This window comes from Takifugu flavidus, chromosome 6 (genome assembly GCF_003711565.1).
Source record: "Takifugu flavidus isolate HTHZ2018 chromosome 6, ASM371156v2, whole genome shotgun sequence".
Lineage (NCBI taxonomy): Eukaryota > Metazoa > Chordata > Actinopteri > Tetraodontiformes > Tetraodontidae > Takifugu > Takifugu flavidus.
The window spans coordinates 3939655-3961677 of NC_079525.1; the positions used below are offsets into that span (position 1 = coordinate 3939655).

At 43.5% G+C, this 22023-nt stretch overlaps 1 protein-coding gene across 1 annotated transcript in view; it reads right to left on the reverse strand.

Annotated features, from left to right (window-relative positions):
* Positions 1-21792, reverse strand: part of nr3c2 (nuclear receptor subfamily 3, group C, member 2) — a 50140-nt gene extending 28348 nt beyond the window's left edge. The window contains exons 1-2 of the mRNA XM_057036520.1: positions 21361-21792; positions 18102-19906 (exon numbers count right to left, since the gene is read on the reverse strand). Of these exons, the coding sequence (XP_056892500.1) occupies positions 18102-19888 (1787 nt within the window). The 5' untranslated portion in view covers positions 19889-19906; positions 21361-21792. The remainder of the gene's footprint in view (positions 1-18101; positions 19907-21360) is intronic.
* Positions 21793-22023: the final 231 nt, after the last annotated feature.

The window sequence follows — 22023 nt, forward strand, 5'->3', positions numbered from 1 at the left end:
CTGGCGTTCGGATTGCAAATCTTTGCACCATCCGCTCCTCTTTCCCTGGCACCATTGTCAATATGAGGCCTCTTACAGAGGTGTCTGTAGCCAGGTCGCGGCCCCGCAGCCCGTGCAGCAGGTGACCTCGCAGTGCAGCTTAGAAGCTCTGGGACAAATGAGAAAAACAAATCCCTAGAGAGAGAGATTATCTTTAAGGGATCAACTCTGTCCTCAGCCACCTCTATGCTGCATACTATTTACCTCTGGCCTCTACTATTTAGCCACGCTCACACAACTTTCCATGTTCTTAATGTCAGTGGCACCACATACATACTTAATAAGGGCTTTTAAAAAAATAAAAAATAAAAAAGGGTCTGGAAATTAAAAGGCGCCACAGAAGATCTTATTCAAAAAGCGACCTTTTCCTCTCCCATGTGATTCAAACAGGCCTCACTCCGGATGTAGGTTAATGTACACTGGCGCTGACACATGTTGCCAACAACCCTACGCAATAGCTGTCACATGCGATCATCCTCAACACCCACCAGTCATTTACAATTCTGCTGGGATAAACATGGAAGGAGAGCAGGCAGAGAGTCCAGGAGCATCAGCGGCCGCTCCACACGGGCAGACCACACTTTGCTACTGTACATATCATATTCTAATGCTTGGGGGGGAGTCACATCTGTTAGCTCAACACCTTCGTGCTCTAAAAGACTCTCCGAGAGTTCCTCAAAAGCGTCTGTCAGGTTCAAGAGGACTACGTAATGAGTAAAAGATCAAATCACGCCTGACAGCAGCTCGGGAGCCAATCACTTAAAGGATTAAAATGAATAGATGAAACACAACAGATCATTTGCTCGTATACTTCGTAATAACACCTGAACAACCGCCTCTCGTGGAGAGCGAGCGGTGGCGTTTTGATCATATCATAACCCAACTGCACCCGTGGATTGCTGCACAACCTGTTGACGCACGTGGACTTGTTGCTACGAGTTTTACAGTTTTTCCATTGGGTTGAGCATCATCGTGCAGCGGACACATATGGTCATTAAAATCCTTAAACGGCTAAAATGATGATTCTGATCCCCAAAGTACAAAGGTGCAAATGCAAAAGGAAAACAGGAGGTTGGAGGGAGCGTACACACACACACACACACGGACGCGTTGGGTCGAATGTGTCAGTGCAATGACCTTTTTCGAATTCAGAGTGTTCACCTCCAAAGGATTATAGACCCAGATGGCCACTGGATGAACAATGCAACACCTGCTGAGGGACACAGCACAATTATGTTCTCCTTTAACAAAACAAAAACTCTGAGGCACACAGCGAAGTATTTGGGGAACGCATTTGAGCTGGAATGGGGAGCGGCATATTTCAACGTCTGAAACGTGACCCAATTGCCTAAAAAAACCCGTAAGAACCACTGAGAACTGCTTTACTACAAAAGGAGCAGAGAGAGCTGAGTATTTTGATGTGAGGCATCCTGAAGGGGCTCTCCTGCATTCCTATCGTGGTCATCTCTCGATGCCCAGAATTGCAAAGAACCCGAATGTGAGTCGGGAAGAGAAGGAAATCCAATTCCTCTCATCACTGTGGCCCGAAGCACCATTTGCTTTTTAAAACCAGGGGTTCCGAGTAACGGCAGCTGCTGCAGCCTCGGCTCAGGTGAGGGCTGCCTCACATATGGCCGACTACTGATGTATATTTAATAAGGTGAAAGATTTGCAGTGGTGCATGTGACTGCCCTTTCAGTCCATGTCACCGTGGTCCGGGCCGGCCAATTCCAGGGATGTCAGTCAGGGTGACACAGCGCAGGGCTCGCCCATAATAAATGAATCAGAGCGAGGACGACAGGGAATATTCAAATTGGATTTTATTTCTCATAGTTATTTTTTTACTCAGTTCTATTGTGCCACAGGAGAAAGAACTGTGACTTAAATAACACACCGGAGTTTGTGCCCTGTTCATCACGAGGTTTTTCAATTTCAAGAGTGCGGAGCCAAATAAAAATTGCAATCCAGCTTTTCCAATTCTGATTCTGATGCATTTTCTCAGTTTTCTTTTTCTTTTTCATCATTTTACATCCATTGTCTGTCCAACAGCACATTGGCTCGATGGACCGGCGCTTCTCGAGGGCGTTAAAGTCGGTGGTTTGGACAGAGCAGGGGGCAGCGTCAATAAACTCCCATAAAAAAGGAGGGCACTTATTTTTATTTTAAATAGAATTTAAGAATATTGAAATTTGAGAGAATTTAGTTTTATTCCTTCTTATCGTGCACCTTTATGTCACCTGAGGACAAACGCTGTCAAATGCCAGTGAACGCTGCACTTTGGGTTCTTAGAGGCATAAAGCTCCGGCGCTGTCCTTTTCAAATAAAGCATTCACACACCTGAATACTCCAGAGTCTCAGAATATCCTCCATGTGAGGAAAATAGTGTTGATTCAGAGTTTTGCCTCTAAAGTCCTCTGGTCTCTCTGCAGCAGCTGCTGCTCCTCGACGTTTCTCGCACAATCCTGCACATCTCGGTTTTAGAAACCCCCGAAGAGGCAGGAAATCATGAGAAATGCGCATCAAAAATGAAATTAGCGCGTGTAAGGGGGGACGGCCTGTTTTTAATGTAAGTATTTTAGCCTGTTTTATGAAGACAGTTGTGTCTTTTAAAGGGGGATTACCGTTGATCTATTTTGAAAACTATTTCTGATTCATTTTTCTGTGAGCAGAAGTTTAGTCTCAAGTGACAAACTGAGCAGAAGGCCACAGGGAGTTGCACGCTGAACAAAGGATTCCCTATTGAAACACTGGCTTTTGTGCGGCAGAAAAGCAGCTTGTAGCGCTACATTTTATCCTTTCACTGTTCTGCTTCATGTTGCGAAACCAGCCAGTGCTAATGAGTCGCTTTTTAAGAGGAAATAGAGCATCATTTTTTTCTTCCTGAGCCGTACAAAGACAGACAAAAGTGTGGAAAATGACCGTCAATCCCACATCAAGTGTGCGCGTTCATTGTCGAGCCACGTCCAGATTTTTGACACCACATTGCGTGTTGCATGTTGACAGCCCCTCAGTTGCGCCACTGACTCCTCTTTATGTACTCTGCCCCCAGGGTCCATCTGTCCACAGAGGCTTAACAGGAGAGGGCCTGTCATAACAGCCACGTTACACTGAGGCCAGCCCTATTCACCAGGAACCCTGGCCAACGCATACAAACTCTGGTTACTGTAACTTCAGGAGGAATGCCAGCTTCTCTCGACAGATCTGACACAACCAGGACAGACGTCAGAATTCCACTGGAAATCCGTACTTGCATCGAATGGGATTTCTGTGCAATATTTCAACTCTTCCGTGAGATTTAGCTCTCAAACGTGGATGTTTTTTGGCAACGGCACAGGTTTCACGTCAACTGTCACGGGGCCTGTGCGAAACGGAAGCACTTATAACTGATGACTGAAATGTTGGCCAAGCATCCATCCATCCATTTGAGAAAAGCTGAGCGTCTTCTGTCGTAGCGTCGCACAAGTTTTCTCTTCAATTGTAGTTTGCTTTGAAGGTTTGACTTCTGCAGACTGCAGAAAGGTCCTTTTCCAGCAGCTCCTTCACCCTCTGCAGTGTCTCTGCTCCTTCACATCCCCCCCCCCTTTCACACACACACAAACACACACACAGTTCCAATTATATTGCAAGTGTATATCTTTGTAGAGACAATACATTCCCAAGGCCCTTATTCTAACCCTCATAACTCAGTCCCTAACCCTAACCCTTATCTTATCTACCATAAAAATAAGGCTTAACCCTTATAGAACACTTTAATTCTTTTTGAGGCCCAGACAAAATGTCCTCACTTTGCAGGACACTTTTCTGCTCCTCACACTAACAAACACACAAACTGCATGATCAGTGATGAAACAGTAGCAGAACATGCAGTGTTCTCATGGAGCTTCATGCTGGAGACCAGCATCATGCTTGTCTCAGCTATTTGTTAACAGGGCCCCAATTATCTTCTTTATTCCTCTATTCTTCTCTACATTTGGAACCTGGTCCACAGAAAAGAGGAAGAAAGAGTTCAACCGTCGCTCTCTGCTCTATGAAGCCATTCCAAAGGTCCAGCACCCACGGGAGTCACATCATCTCAGGTCTGTGCAGCATTTGCATGGTTTTTTCTTCTGAGTAACAAGAGATTCAGCTTCGCCATTTCTGGCGCACCAAAATCAATTGTGGCAGATAAGAACAGCAGAGTGTGGATGATAATCAAAAATTTTCCTAGAGAGGAGGGTTAATGTGAAGAACACAAGGTCAGTGCTTTTATAAAGGTAACTCTGCCTTTGCCTGCAACTTCCTCCTCTGTTCTTCCCTCTGATTCGTCTCACATGAACACACACACACACACACACACACTCTCACACACACGGGCAGCCGCAGCGTCCCCTTAGTGGTTTCTTTCTCCTTCATCTGTTCACTCTCTCCTTCTCCCTCCCCAACTCTTTCTCTCTCCCACATAGCTTACATCACAGAGTCAGTTTTCACTTGTTTCTTCTCTCCCTTCATTCTTTTTGCATTGTTCAAAGTGTCTCGTTACGTGTATCAGGGTCTCCAAGTGAGCAGCGGCAATTTGGAACGCCGAGAAATTGGCAAACAAACACAAGAGATGAAGATCAATGGGGGCCGCTCGCATCAATACGGGCGGTCAAAAGCCATCGAAGCTCAAGCAGCAAACGGAACGAGACTGGTGAGATGATCCAAAATGATTGGCAGCGAGAAACCAATAATTGCGGATGAGACATTAAAGGAAAAGACGCTTCGTGTAGTACTTAGTCTGCTGAATTTGGATCAATAGACTATGTTGCAAGTCCTAAACTGAGCCCAGCACAGCCTGTCTGCAGCCAGTCAAGCAGTTTTGGCTTTCTTTTGTGTATTAATGTCCAGATGGACAGTTGTAATCTCCAGCCATTCCTTTTTACAGCCAGGTACTCATATAAACCGGCCAAATAACATTATCTTCACTGGCAGGCAATTCAAACTGTACGGAGAATAAAAAAGGATGCTGTAAAAGATAATTGGAAAGTAATTAAAAGGTCACCTAACTAACCAAACAGTTCAACTGGGTTTATTAGATTCGTGTAGTTAATAATTGCATGAGCAAACGCTCTTTGCCAAACTCTGTGACTCAACCTTGAAAAGGAGGAAATATTCAGATTGGAAAGGCTGGATGCTTTTGCTTTTAGGCGGCCACCTGTGTGCCTGATTTTCTTCTTACTATTTATTTGTGATGCTGTTAGGCCAAATTGAATAGATTGAACACGGACAACTCAAATGCATTAGTGTAAAATAGGGAATAACTGAATATTATCGAACGACATACAGTACTTGAATGTATTCAATTTCAGCAGGAATGGGATTGTTAAGATTTTCTATCTGTTTTTGTATTTTTCTGCAAACCCCCCCTCGAAAACAAAACAAAAAAAACCTTTCCGGTGCACAGTAAATCGGCTCTAAGGCACATCATGAACCCGCAGACAGAATATCGGTTCAGTACACAATCAATCAGGACTTCTGAATTCAGAATATGCGCACGGTAAGACCTAAAGCATTCCTTTTCTGGGTCAGGAGCATAAACATTGCCAGTCTCGCGCGGTTCCTTAAGCAGCATGGGGGCTGGTGACGAGGTGGGGACTTTCTCGCCAAGTTTCCCAAGTGAACCTGTTTCACAAACCCTTAACTTCTGCCGTGGAACAGAAAAGTTGAGCCCCTGCACGGCTGTCAGGTTGCGGAAGGGAGGCTGTCGATAAAAAACGTTACATCTGAATTGACACGCTGGCAGTCTTTCAAACAAAAGCCCTCCACTGTCATTCTGCTTTACCGTCTCCCCGAGCGCACGCACGGCTGCCCCCCCCCCCCCCCACCACCACCACCACCACCACTTTGAAACCTTTGTAACATCCTCAGGATTTAAAAAGCTTTAATGTTAGTCCCATGATATCAGCGCCATTCAGATTAAGCGCCTTAAATACGATGTAAACGTATAAATGTAGGCCAATGAGTGGGCACCGTTCAATCCAATTAGCCATAATGAAGGCAGTCTCAAGGAATCTCAAAAGTAATCGTTTCTAATCATTTAGGCTTATTGACTATTACTCTCAACAGACAGACAGTTAAGTACTGCCTTCTCCATCGTCAAATACAATCTGGGAGGTTTTATTTTTATAATGTGAGACTAGAAAAGGAGTAAAAGCCAGAGAGAACCGTCCAGTACCAGCAGGTAGCATCTATTCTGGCATGTTGAGCCTAATCAGACACGCTGAGCGTGATTCATTAGCGTTCTTTTAGGTAATCTTTCCAGAAAATTGCACAATCGGCAGCAAGTGCAGGCATTGCGGATGCAGCCTGTGTTTCTCCATCGCGAAATGTCAAGTCGACGCGGGTTCAGGCGCTCCGTAAATGGGGTTCAGAGGCCAAACGGTGCCGGTTGTAGAGGGGAGGGAAGTGCAACACAGAAGCAAACAGAAGGAGGGGAGGGGAAAATATTACCATGGAGAGCTGAAGATTACTCCAGTTGAAAACCAGTGAGTTTTGTCAGCTTGCAGGAACGTTACTGAGCAAAATCCAGGAGTTTTTACCCCGTTCGGCCCACATTCACGTTTTTAATCGGACCTTCACCATCTGCGACCCAGCACGTTTCCCTGGCATTTCAAACCTAAGAAATTCAAGCACAGCCATTGCAACTGATTTCATGGTTGTCAAAATCACATTGTTTTAACATTTTCGCCTCTCCGGGTTTCCCATTTAAGGCCCTTTTTTCGGGATTAGACACATTTTGGGGTAAATGGGGCCGTAGCTGTATCGGAGCTGGCTCGTCTGAAGCCAAAATGTTGATGTTACGAAGATTATATTGTAATTCTATCTTTCATGTTAGAGGTCCTGTTCTAAATGTTGGGCAGACCCGTAGTGTACAGCTGTTTCCTCCAGATATAACTTTAAGTTAGATATATCTTTTTAATTACGTCCCTCTATCTATTATACAAGCACTGACTAAGTGTGTTCTTGTTTCTTTCTACATTTGGGAACCAAAAAATGACAAGCAAACCAGCCGTGTGGGATTCTGGCAACATCAAAAGGAACTCTTTGCCATAATTTATTAAATTTTAGGGTGAAAGCCTGGGTTAAACTGTGAGTAAGGCTGAGGATTACACAAGTGGTATTTATGGTTATGGTTTGGGAACATCTCCAGGAAACGAATCCCAGTGTATGTAATGTCCTCACCAGCGATGAAAACAAAGTGCCCGCTTGTGCAACATGTCTGCCGAGTGAGTTTTTATATCCAGTATTATATAATATTAGTAGGCCGCATTGATTTTGGAACAAACATCTACCTTCTCGAGAGCTCGGTCCACCTGCCAAGTTTGTCTGGTCTGTCTACTCGCGCTACACTTGTTTGCGATGTGATCAGTGTGATTTTCATGAGCTTTTTTCTCCCTCTCTGATGGCACACGGCGAGCTCGGAGAACATTGATTATCTGGTAAGACATATATAAAACAAGAACTGCTTGTGACTATTCAAATTGACCGAAGCGCTGGGCTAAAGTGCTCCACAACCCCCGGTCTGGTACTTCCAGTCGGACGCGATGCCTCCCAGGATGCTGGCTACCAGCCAACAGGAAATGACAGGAGAGACGAGACACGACATTCCTCCTTTCTACCACACAGCTACTTTACAAATAAAATGCATGCTGCGTTGCTACGATCCATTTTTTTCTTTTATTAGTAGTCCTTATAGAAATGGTGCATATTCTTATTCTGACTAGCTGGGCTGACCTTTATATTGTTGGAGCAATTATTTAGCTGGCACATAAATATTCCATCTTTTCAGAATGGCTCCATCCTCACAGAGTATAATTCATTAGATTGATAAAACCCGTTTCTACATGATTAAAACAAGGTTGTGATTATGCCAATGAGGTACTGATTTGGGGGATCAATTATGGTCATTTGGTGCATTCAGGGACCTCCAATGAAGTGCAGGAGAAAAGGGGACCGCGCACATGCCCTTTCTCTCTGCCCTTTTCCTCCCTTTCTAATTACCTCACAGCATCATCTTTCCGTCTCTGCAGCTGTGTTTCTGCTGCTCTCATTTCCACTGCTGTCCATTTCCCTATAAAGTGCTTAACTATACCGCTAAAAGAAGAGTAAAAACAAAAACACAAGTACTCAAAGTGAACACAAATGCAATCCTTGCATGTGCATTTTTCCTAAATATTTACAGTTTACCCAGAATCTGAATCCTTATAAAGGCATTTTAAGAGGAAAAAGCTAGTATGTAAAATCCTGTCAGGTTGTAATGATGTCAAAATACTGGATTTTTTTTTTAATTCAATAAACTCAGAAATACTATAAACATTCACTTTTATTTTCAATACCACAAATGGAGTCAACTATGAAGTCACTGAACTTAGGTTTCCAGCAATAACTGATTAAAGTGATGGTGGTTTGACATTATTTGGAAAGCGAACATTCGGTGCCATCGCGACCGGCCAAAACACGTGCACTATTTCACCCCAGATTCAACTGACCTGGCTGAATCGATGAAACCACTGTGGGAATTTTTAGGTCTGAAGAGCGTTGCCGCAGTTCAACACAAATACTTGTGAATCAGATAAATTCTAGGCGCCAAAGCAAAGCATGTGTCTGGTTCCTGGAGGTGAAGCGCAGAGGTGTGCTGATACACGTGAACACGGTGTGACCATCCGCTCAGCACGCTCCTTTCTGTGCGAGGGCCTAATCTGATTTTAATACACCGTGGGGTTAACAGCTGCTCTGGGTAGGCCGTGCATGAATCCCTGTGTGGACGCGTTAGATCAATTACTCAATCCGTCTATAGGCGCCCCTGGATCACGGGAATATATTTTCTATTAATCAGAGTCGCCACCGTGACCTTTCATCAATGCCGTCTTCCCCCTGACCAATGAGGTGTGATGAAAGAGGAGTTGACAACTCTGAATGTCCTTCAGTGTCTGTCCTGTATCATTACCCATCTCAAAATAGATCGAAGCCATCTAAAAAAAGAAATCCGTTGTCATGCATCCACTGTGCCTGGTGGAGCTTTGCGCCCTCTGTCCAACTGTGCTGTAGGTTGTGGCTTCAATTTGAACGGCATCAGCAAAGGGCTGGGCTTTAACCACACCAAAATGAAACCAATTAAACTCTGCTCTGAGTTTTAGCATCAACGCGACCGGGCTAATAGCTACAGACTATGAACCCAATGGGAAAACACAGTCCCTCCCTTCCTTGTATGTAATTTCAACATTTTCACTAAACAGCTGCAGTTGTTGACGAGTGTGGCTGTTTGTGTCTCCCAAAGGAAGCCAAGAAGGAACCAAAACCAAAAGCAGCCCGCTGAGGGGGAATAACTAAATCACATGGTGCTCAGCTGTTTGCTAAACGCCACAGAGGGACTAAAAAGATAGGCCCAAATCTGCTGCGTTGTTAGCTGCATGTACTTCTCTGTGTGACTAGCAGCAAACGCGCATTAGACAAACACGGATGTGAACAGGAGGACGTTAATCTCAAGATAAATGACAGTGAAATTGCATGCTAGCAATCCCTGACAATTGGAGAGAAATGTTTATTTCAGTGTCGATTCAGAAAAATAAAAACTTCCAGGATGAAAAACGTGTTAATATGTTTGAATCGGGAACATTAAAAACTGCATCCCGACGTGACTAATGTCTATTTAGAGATCCTGCAAACAGAAAATGACGAATCCGTTGAATCGCTTCGGCTGCAGGAGAGCGAGTGAAGGTGATCCTTCACGCAGAGTCTGTGCAGTAGCTGCACCTCTAGGCGAGCAATGTCGATGCCAGAGTCTTTCCATTCCAGTCCTCACATGTGACGTGCCCTCATTTTCAACACCATTAATCACGGTGGAGGGTTTGGGAGTTGGGGGGCGGCCTTTATTCACTAGATTGAGCATTTGACTCAGCGTTTCGGCGCGTCCTTTGTCTTGTGACTACGAATTTGGACAACTGAAATCGAAAACAATGTCACGAAGCGGGCGTGAACCTTGGCCGCAGTCACGTACCCACCTCGGTTTTCTTCTTTATCAAGTAATTATAGCAATCTGCAGGCTTTGTGTAAATCCATTTATCCAATTACACCTGTCAAAGAGGTGTGTTTCCAATAGTTGTGGTAACAGAAGTCACACCTGAGCAGGTAGCTTCGTCTACTGGTGAACCTGAAATACCACAACATGAGCGACTGGGTGTAATCCAGCTGGAATAAAGCTGGAATCGGGACAGATGCATTCAAAGCAACCAGGAAAACCTTCCAACGCTACAGAAATGTAATAACTTCTAAAAAAAACACCAACTCAACGCTTCAGGAATGACAAAATAGGAAAGAGGACCGCTGATATTTTTGCAGTAGTTTTCATGACCCTTAGAAATGAGCAAATACCAACTAACGCTGTAAAATACAGATTATGGATACACCTGAATGTGGAAAGACCTGTCAAGTATTGCAAAAAGGTTTTCGCACTCTCTTGAGGGGCATTTCAGATGTTTCGATATAGAAATACATCGCGAGAGGGCGCAATTTACGGAACACAGGACATGACGTGCGCAGTAAAAATCTGCAATTTAGAAGTCATATAGGGGCTCGACAGCGTGTTGCATTTACTGACCATAGAACAGAAAAGTTCTATTGATTAGCTACACACAAACAAAGCTGTAACTATTTTAAATGCTCGAGGAGCTGCAGTTCTATTTTTCCATCAATGTGATTTCCAAATCATCGGTCGACATTTAACAGTTTTAATAGGTACACAAAATGTATTTTGAAGATTACATTTAAATTGTTCCTGCTCTGCTTTGTGGAGGAGGAAATGGATTGTTTTTTTCTTTTTTAATCATTCCCATCTGGTGATAAGACACACGTGCTCACAGCCATTCGTCTATTTTAAACAAGAAAACTACGTCACAACGGGGTTAGGAACAGAAACCCGTGCACATCTCTGATCCTAGTATTAGAAACACTGTTTAATTGACGGCAGCATGGTTAAACCTGGTCATGGATCATGAGCGGCGACACGTAAATCTAAGTCACAACCAACCACTGGCAACCACTAACCCGCCACGGTGTGAATTAAGTGTTTCTTCTTCTGCCCAGCCCAAACTTTAGCGGTTCAGGGCCCAGCAGCTGGGCAAAAACTTTAATAAAAATGGGAAGATGGCACGGCACAAGTGAAGAGAATCCCAGACTGTTTCAGCGAGATTGAAACAGGCAGCTGTGGCTAAGTCAAGGGAATAAAAAGCAGACGCTGAAGAGGGGAATGTCAGCTTGTGCCAGGCAGCGTACAGTAAACAGTACCAGGATAGCAGCCAGATCAGACCATTTCCAGAAGCCGTGGACGGCGCCCACTTGATAGGATCCTATCAAAATTGTTTCTCATTTTAACGCTCAACCACATGCAAATCATTTAAGATCACTGAGATCATAAACAAACGCTGCCCGTAGGCACTGGAATGAAATAATGGCCCTGAGTCACAACAACTCCTACTCGTCTCAGAATCAGGTTGTAACAGGTTGTAATACTATAAAAACCATTAGACCCTTTTTTATCCTTTATGCAGAAATCTGAATAGAGCTAATTACGAACAATTACAAGACTTGAGGTAGGAAAAGATGTGAAAAATAAAAGTTTAGGACTTTTTCTGTGCAGATCTTTCTGTAATAAAAGGCACCAAATCATAAAGATGTGGATAAAAAAAACACTTGTCTCAGATATAAATGTGACAATAAAAATAAAAAACTAACAGTATCACTTACGTTTACCGAGCTTTTTTTGTGTGAGAAATTACTTAAAATTCATTTTCATTTCCTCCTCTCCTCGCATTTGTGGAAAAAAGATTTGTCTGAATTAAAGTGAAGAGGTTTTTTTTCCCTGCACTGTATCTTCATATTAGGGAGAATTGGACTGGATTCATTTTATTCGGATTAGGAATAACAGGATTAATTCATAACATCTCCTCCTCCGTGCGGAGCTCCCCGAGCGCGTGCGCTTGCTTCAGAGTTGCAAAGAATTCGTAGAAAAATGGACAACGATATGTTTTCCCCGACTTTAAGTTCCAATTTTAAACTGACAAAATAAGATTCCCCTTTTTAAAGGGACATTTTGTGAATCCTGACCAAGCTTACCAACAGAATCAGCCATTAAAAACCATCTTTGCTGAAGGTAAGAACATTAATCAAACTATAAGCTGAGGACATTTCATCTGAGTTGTTAATTAAAATGTCACCTCAGTAATAATACAAGCTATAATAAGAGTTGCTGGAACAGCTGAAAGAACCTGAAATAAATAAATAAAGGAAATGAATCTTTAAACATCTCTGTGAACAAAGTGGGTGTTTAACCACAAATAATCATGTTTCCATTTCCAGAACGAATCAACATCTGGGCATCCGCGTGATAAAATTTGTGTAAAAGTTACAGAAATATTTTAATACTATAAGGCAGCTGCACTGTCATGTAAACACACACACGCACAGACGCGCACAGTCACACACATGCTATTCAGGCCAACTGTGCATGACCTACTTTGGGAAGCTCAAACTGAACAATTAACTTTTTATTTTTTCAAACCCCTTTCCTTAATGGCATCCTTTCCATGCAGGGGAGTGAGGAATAATGAGTTTAAATGTAATCATTCTGGCACCAACACACGGGCAACTCTAATTAAACATGAACGACAAAGACGTGGCCTGTTTGCTCAGCAAACAAGAGGAAGAGACAACAATACGCTCGCCCTGCGCCAGCTCCCTCCCCATCCTCTCCGCCGAAAAAGTGAAATATAGATCGTACACTTATGTGCGGCTCCGCGATAATAGCCAAAATTAGACACCTGCCTCCTTTTCCTGTCAACAAACCTTTTTTTTTTTACTGTTATTTACATCGACACAGGACTCCTGTGACGAGTTAGAGGCTGCACAATTTATCTTTTTAAAGTAATTCGAAGACCCACAAATCAGAATAACTGCCTCGGCCAGAGCAGACTGTAAATAAGTGGCTTTCTTTTGTCACCAAAGTAAAAGATAAAATAGGAGCCATCACTGAAGGGAGTGTCAGATGTGGGTAATGGAGAGCAGATTTTCAAGAGCAGGACTGGGCTGAAGGAAATCTGGTGTTTTGGGGAAAGTTCAAATGAGGACGGGAAAAGCATCCAAATCCCAGAATCTACGACTGGGAGTAGCTGCACTTCTATTGGGGTGTCACATCCAGCCTGAAGCGCGTGCGTGCGTACGTGTGCGTGTGTGTGTGTGTGTGTGTTGTTGTTGTTACTGGCAGCCTTATTGGACAGTTTTGTGTGTATTGTGGGTGGGAGAAGAAGAGTCGGGGTTTCTAACCTGGTTTCCGTCCCGTATTTTCATCAACAAAACCACCCGATCGATTTGCCACCGGGGGCAGCGTGGGGTAAATACCCATCCATTCATAAACAAAGCTACTGTAGTACTCACATTGCCCTCATGCGTGTACCTATTAAGATAGCATTGTCGGGTTTTTAGACCAGAGTCGTAATAAAGAGGAAAATGTCTGAAAAGGGATCAGAATTTATTCCATGATTAGAGATGTGATAACTCTCAAACAAATCCTGTCCTCAGAAGAAATATTTTATTTAAACTACTGTTGGAGGCAGTTTAAACTACTGTTGGAGGCCACTTGTTGGAGAGCCACAACCATTCCTTTTGGAAACAAGTTATCATCATTAGTGACGTAAATTGTCTGTTTACACCATTTATTTTCCTTACTTGAATCTTCGTAATTCCACAGAGGGAAATTGTTTAGTTGCTAAGCACTCGACTGTTTACTTGGTAATTACTAGCTGGTGGGTAGCAGGTACAGAACAATGGTTCAGGCTTTGCTGGTACAGGCTGGTCTAAGAGGAGTGAATCCACAGCCCGGAACACATGTTTTAGTTGTGAAGTTGTTTAGTTGTGGCTGTTTTACCATTGTGGTACAAAATTAAAATAATCTCTTATAATATTTAGCAAAATTAAGCAGAAACTGTCTTTTGGACACATGATTTTAACGTAATATGTCAGAAATATTCATTCAAATCCCATTGAAACAGGTTAACTTTATCTCTCTGTGTCAGTTTAATGCAGTCTCTCGGTCATTTAGCCTCCCTGTAACCATACAAAAAGTCCATTAACCCTTTCTGTCCCCTCTAACTAGTACATTTATCCACTTATTAAACCACTACTTAGCCTCACTGACTAAAACCAGTCAATTAAGCCTCTCTCACTACTCTACCCAGTTCATTTTGCCTCTCTCTTCCATTAAACCAGTCCATTTAGCCTCTCCATAACACTACAACCAGCCCATTTTGCCACTGTACCCAGTTCTTCTGCACCACTACACCAGTACATTTAGCAGCTCTGCCCCAATACAACCACTGCATCAGGCCTCTCTCTTAGAACTCTGAATTAATAACTCCATTTGTAATGGACCAAAACATTTATCCATGAAAAGAGTGACAACTTTGTTGACTGGAAATGAATGTATAACATTAGTTTTAAGTATCACTTTTTATTTTAAGGAATACAGTAGCTGTAAGCACAGTGGCTGTCTTCTACTACACCTCCAGTCTACCCACACTCAGTGGTTGGACTGCCAGAAAGAAAAAGGCAGACTACTTTATGCATCGATATTATTCATTCATGTAGTTTTTTGGCCAGTATATGTTAATTATTCTGGAATTGTGAGGGTCACAAGTGATGCACATGCATTATTTTATATGTTTTGCTAAAGGTAGCGCTCTCTTTATAATCCTCTACTGTAAATGATTGTCAATCCAGAATTCAAATCCAGAATTCTTCAGGATGATGTCAATTGAGGCAAAAATGTGACACGTTGACCTTATGTACTTCCAATCATAAACCGCCTTTTGATGCATTCAGGGCATACACAGGATTGGAGCTACAGCAAAAAAAATCTGAAATATGTGCATTAAGCCGCGCACATGACAACTTTAACCCCTGCGCATTTCAACCCAATTTATTCATTAAGACTGGAAAATCCTTGTCAGCTTATGTGCTGGTCTTCACATACATTCAATTAAATGAGGCAAATTGATTCATCATACACATTTTTATAGAACCATTCTTCTATTATCTATAAAAAGGGACGGCTTTTACAGCATTTCTGCAAACTCAGACTCTGAATCTAAAGGCCAATGTCGACTTTCTAAAGCTGGGATTTTTTTTTTTTTTTACAGAAAAAGACCTTAACGGCTTATAAAAGACTGCTACTTGTCAAAACATATACTTAAATTTCATAGTTAGTCATAGTGATCATATTATGCATTACAGATAATTCCCAAATTATGTATTTCTATTAAATACATTACTATATTTAAAAAGTGCTCAATATGGTATCCCAGCTCTGAATGCCTCGCCGCATGTGTGAATGATGGAACATCATTATCTGAAGGTGATACCTTTGATACTCGCCTCTGAGGATTGGAAAAGGCACCATTTGCCGTTGAAAAATGTCCCCAAACACCCACTTGAACATGTCCGACATCACCAGTAGCAGCGGCGCTAGTTTAACATACACCGGCAACAACCGCTGCCATTCCCCAACATCTCCACCTGTTGCCTCCCTTCCACAACCCAAACAAACAGCTGTGTACTTTATAGCCAGGAAGCCATAATGCACTGGGAGCCCCCCTGCATGCCTGGTGTGGGGATCTAATTGGATATTAGTATCCAGCAGCGTCTGCATTAATCAAATCATTTCCATCCATTAATTTGGTGGAGGAACATACAATTAAAGGCTGATTAGTGCGCTCTCAGGAGTACGCCTTTTCATCCCTCTGCAGAACATTGAGAGTTGACCACGGTGGACAGTCCGCAGCGGTAAAGATAACACGAGCAAGATGTCAGAAAAGTGCCATTTCTCCTGTCTGCTGAAACAAATGCTTTGTCAACTTCTGCATGCGCCGCTCAGCAGATTAAGAAATTATTAGGTCAGAGGCCTGACAAGAGTAATTCAATTTGGTGAAATATTATTGTGAGAAATCGACACAAAAAGCCCCAAATAGGATAAAAAGAGATTTGCGGACTTGGGAAAGAGAGCAAGTATAATCCTGTAAGCTAATGTGGGTCTTTTTATTCCCATGTTTATATATTCAAATTCAATAATTGGTGGATGCTAACCACCACATTATCTGACCTTTTTCTCTTCATTTGTAAAACTAAATTCAATCCTTTTTGTACAAAATAACCCCTTAAGTGTTCGTGTTTGGGGATGGAGGTTTGTGCTGCAATCCATCCAAGGCTTAACCCTATTAGCTGTTCTTTTAATGGTTATATAACATTTTCTGCCACTGAATAACTGGGCCTGGGTGCCATTTAGACAGTTCAACAACACCACAGGTTTAATTCAGCACGCTCTCAGACTTCTGCAGGATGTAATAATCTGCACCGACGTGTCGGCACAATTTTCTTGACACGCAAATACACATGCAGTAATTGTGCGTATGTACTGTATGTACACATGCAATGGTGTGCTGCCTGGCAGACTGTTGTGCAGCCCATCGCTTACTGTCTGACATTAGGGCAAAGCTAGATCTCATTAGGACTGAGGTGGCAGCGATCCCATCAGCATCACTTTGGCTGCTGCCATATGGGCTGCCCCCAGGGTAACGGGGCCGCATCAGCGTCCGTGGCGCTGTAAAGGTCGTTATTGCGCATGAGCACACACTCGGGTGCTATACCCATGTCTGGATTGACTGTGTGTTTTATATATAGTGAAAATTAATCCGAACAGACATTTGCAATAGAACATGTCGTAATTAAATAACAGTTTTATCGGAAATTAATTAGGGAAATGGTTGGTCTGGACATCAACATATCTTTATATTAGAGTGAAATATTACATTGTTCTATGAGAGAAGCCAAGGTCTCATTTCATAATAAATAATGACTTCCACAGTCAGAACACTGACAGAGTTTTCCCCAGCAGCGTTTGTCAAAACTCTTTCCAGTAATATAAATCATAAAAATGAAAAAAGACAACTGGCATACCAGAACAATCAGTGGCATCTGCAAAGCTGCCTCTCCTCCTGCAAATTCAATCAAGGCAATTTTTTGATCAAATAAATTTCCATTTTGAGATTCTGTGCAGCATCACTGCACAGAGTCAACCGTGGAACCGTCACAGGAAGATACAGCTTAATGAAGTGGAGCTCCATCCCAGCAGTAGCTCAAATAGTGTAGGTCTCATCAGACTGGAAGGCCACAGAAAGTAAACAGGAAGTTCTTCACGACGAGCTCATGAAGACCACATTAATAACATCTGACACATAGATAGATAAGAGCAACATGTTTTGCAAGAATAGCAGAAAACACAGAACCATCAAATCACACTGAGAACACCACCGTGGACAATTCAATATAAATAAGCCTGAACACCTTTTTATGTATGTTTAATAAAGTTGCCATAGGTCTGGTTGACAAGATCATGGGTTCCATGCCCACTCTTTATGTGTTGCAGTATACCTTCTTCCTTTGGCTTTACCTGCAACTGGGACGCCAGACCACACTGGAACTTAAATAACTGTGTCAAAGTTGTACCTTTCCACATGGAAGACTATTATGGATTTTATTTCCTTTGGCAATTTGTTTGTTGTTCCCAAAAGTAACTGTTTATTTCATCATTTTGGCAACAAAAGGATGGAATCGATTAATTATTTACTGGGCTGTTGATGAGCTTGGATAAAACCAGATATACTCTGTCTTAGCTGACCAAGAAGTTATACGTATACACTGTATGTACCTGCCAGCTTGTTCTTCTACCACACTTAGCAGTGAGAGGTAGAGTTGAGGTTGACCTGGACTGGTTCCATTTCAGCTCCCCCAGGCTCCATCCCACTGCCTTTCCCAAGTCCTGCTGTTATTATTGTTGCACTATTCATGCAAACGCCCTAAACCCCTTGTGAAATTAGTCTCACTATAACAAACTGACCCGAGACTGAGCCAAGAAAAACATGAATTTGTGAAAAATGAAAGGTGAAAAGCATTCCATCTGATGCAATTGCACCCAGCAGAGATGCCTTGGTTGAGCCTACCTCTCAGGGATGCAGTTCTGACCCGGGTATCCCTCTCCTCTGCCTGACAGTGACCCTTGAGACACGCCTGGCCGAGATTTCCACGACTCCATTAACGCTGTAACGGGTGAAATTAGATTCAACAAGGGGTTGGACTGGTCCCTCACATCGTGCCGCGTGAAAGCCATTGTTCCTTGAGCTCCAATCTGGTAATGGAATGAATGTCCACTGGAATTAACTCCAACAATGGCCGATGTAGGCATGCTGTTATTCTCTTGGTAATAGCTGCCGTCAGGGGACTCCTGTTTAACTCCTTTAGACAGGACACTGTTGGAGAACACATCAGACTCATAGTTCCCGTTCAAAGAGGATACAGGGGTTCCTAGGATACCAGAAAGACTGTATTCATCAATGTTATTCCTCAGGGACAAGTAGGTGGTCTCAGACGAAGGAAAAAGGCTGAGAGATTGTGACGGCTCGCTGTAGGGCTGTTGGTTCATACATCCATCGTTTTTGTTTGGCTCACTCTTAATCTGTGTGATGAAGGGTGTGCTACTAGCATTGCATTTGGAGCTTTCTAAACACATGCTCCTAAAGTCAGAACCAGGCTCATTCTTAATGTACTTAACCATGCCCATATGGTCTACGCCGACGCTGAACAACTCCCCGTCCACCATCTCCACTTTGGGAAACTCAAAGTTCTTGAAGTCTGCGTCTCTGGTCAGACCTGCAGCTTCTGGGCTGTTAGTGTCATTCTGCACCAGACCTAGTCCACCAGCTGGACTAGACACTGGGAAACTGCCTACAGAAGCATTCCGGGGGCTGCTTGATGCGACGGTACCACCTATGGCTGGACTAGAGATGGAGGGTCTTGCTGTGTTGCAGTTGTTTGCAGTGCTCGTGCAGTTGGCCCCGGTGGGGCTCGAGACCGATGACCTAATGTTAGACGTAGTGCTGCAAGATGGAGGCGATCTAACGCTGCTCATGCTCTGAGGGCTGGATATGGGGGACCTCATGATATTGAGTGGGCTGGTAAGTGGTGGCGAGCCCACCGTGCTGGACTCAACGGGGCTACATGTGGCTGAATTCCTGCGCTTGATGTTGGGTAAAGTTGAAGCACAAGACGTCTGGCTGACGGGACTACTGACAGAAGAGCACATCGGTCCAAAGCACATAGGAGGACTGGTCGTTGATGACACCATATTGTTGCTACCCCCAGGGCTAGAAATGGAACTGGGTGTCTGGGGGCTGCAGGAAATAGATGGAACCAGAACTGAAGCTGAGCTGACTGTAGTTCCGATGGTGCACTCTCTGGGTGTGGTGTTGCACTGCTGGAAACCAAATGGCTTTAACTTGAAGCTCTTTGTGAAACCACTCTGGGCCTCCTCAAGTGAGCGGCCGCATACTGAATACATCTTCCCGGGGCTGGCACTGCCGCCATGCTGGCTAAAGGCGAAGTCTGCCTCCCTGGCAGCATTCATATACAGGCCCATGGACTCAGCAACAGTCTTGGACAGCTCCTTGGAGTCCATTTCCTGCTTATGACCATGGAGAGTGTTGTTAAAGTGTGGGAGAAGAAATGGCTGGTTCTGGCTGAGCTGCAGCATTGGCTGCTCCTGCTTCTTTGTACTTCTGTCAGTGGCAGGGCTTTCAGCAGAGCAGCTAACATTTGCGATATCCATCAGGATATCACTGCCGGTCAAACTTGACTCCTCTGTGCTGCAGCTGTCCATAGTGCCGGAGACCTGTGACCATCTGTTCTCTGTATCACATCCATCAAAGTAACTTTGGTATCTTTTGGTCTCCATCGCTGGCTCATTGATTCCCTACAAAGAACAGAAACAGGAGGGGGGGGGATGCTCAGTATATACGCTGTAGTATTCATATTCAGCAGTATATTTAAAGTGGAGGAGCAGTCTTGGATATTCCGACAGTTATTTATTCAAGCCAGAGTAAACAATGGAACAAATGCAGCAGAGAGAAGCTGATGCTGCAGGTGCATTACACCTGGAGCGGTGACACACATACCCTGATTCCAGACAACTGCAAGGAGAGCATATCTATTAAAGGGTTACTGATGCTAACAAGCTCACTGCTGGTGGAAAAAAATGCACTTGGCATCATTTTCCCATGTTCTAAATGTTTCACATGTATTACTGTTGCTGTTTGGAAATAATCTTGTTTTATTAGCAAGGCTGATAATCTGGTACCTTTGGCTAGCATGAGTGACATTATTTGTACCTGCTTAGATTAGATTAGATTAGATTAGATTAGATTAAGATAGATAGATAGATAGATAGATAGATAGATAGATAGATAGATAGATAGATAGATAGATAGATAGATACTAACTTGTAATGAAAGGGTTAATGCATTTACATGACGTATTGGAGGCTTTTGTTTAAGCCCCGCCTTCACTAAGCTCCTATTGGACAGCTGGGACAAATATCCACCAGCTCTCCCAATCCATTCACAGATTGGTTCGAAGGCTGTCAATCAATAGTTATTGCTCTTCCAGCCACAACAAAGCTGCGACATAACTTGAAATGTTGCTTGCTGCCGCGTCATGTACCTAAGCAGCCCAAATATTTGACACAGCTATATTAGGCATTAAATTCCTGCCGAACGCCTCCAGAAACGTGTCTTCCGGTGGACTTTTAACGTTTATTTAGTGTGTTTCTTTGGCGCACGTTTCAAAGGCTCGCAGCAGCAAAGCTTACAGCCGAAGTTATTTAGGTTACATTGCAAATGATAGTCCATATTATTTCCCTATATGTCCATATATTTAGATGTATATTTTTAGGTCCAGTGTGAGAAATAGGCGATGCCAGCTTGATATAGCCCGATTTTCCTACATTTGCAGGATGGCTCTGGCTAGTTTGTGTGTGCGCAAATAACTAGGCTATTAAGGGGAAATCGGCGGTTTTTAAGTTATTAAAAGCTGCGGAGAAGTCATTTACGCTGGTGGGATAAATGCAGACGTCAGGCAGCACGAACCAATTATAACAGGGGCGAAAAGCCTATTTTTATATATTGTATTACCCTTAACAGGTGCGTACAGAAACGCATAAACTATTATTTTTTATTAAAAGTACTCAAAGTGTTCCAGCCAGCTTAAACTTCTCGGTGAGTTCTCCAACACACCAGGGGTCCCGTTTGAAAGTTATTAGATTTCTCTCCCACTGCAAATGCCCAGTGTTCCGACTGTCTTACATTATCCTCCCAGACCCAGCGCGAAATTAAAACGCGCAGGCGAACGCTGATCCTTATCATTCCTTACCTTAAATTACGACATTCAGAGTTGTCAGGTGGTCGTGTTGCTGGGCAGCGATAATCCAGAGGGCGAAAACATACAGACACGCCGAGCAAAGTCAAGAAATGCGTTCCCGCTACTCTTCCCAGGACATAGTTTGGAGTTTGACAGCCCCACACTGGAGAAGTCTGCTGCGTATTACGCGCAATAATCCTCCACAGCGAGCGGCAGGACGAACGACAGCGGAGGGTCGGACGGCAGCGGCGGGTGATCTCCTCACATTATGTCTGCAGTTTGGTAGATTACAGATTGAGGACCCCGGATTTTTCAAATTAAAAAAAAGAAAAAGAAAAAAGAGTAGGATATTGAAAACAAACGGAGGAGTAGGTCGGAGTTGAAGTCAGAGCGACGTCATTCTGTGCACATGGACCGCTCTGCAACGAGTGCAACACAAACTCCGAGGAGGAGGGGAGGAGGGGGGAGGCAGCTGAGTGAGAGAGAGAGAGAGAGAGAGAGACTGACAGAGAGAGAGGGGAGAGAGAGAGAGAGGAGGGGAGGAGCTCGGTGCAGGTAGAACAGATCCGTCTGGAAGTAGGCCACCGTCCTCCTAAGGTGTTGCTTGCACACTCCCCCCTCGTTAATAATGTTTCCTTCTTCCGAGTCAAATCATCTCAGTCCTCTTTCGCGTTT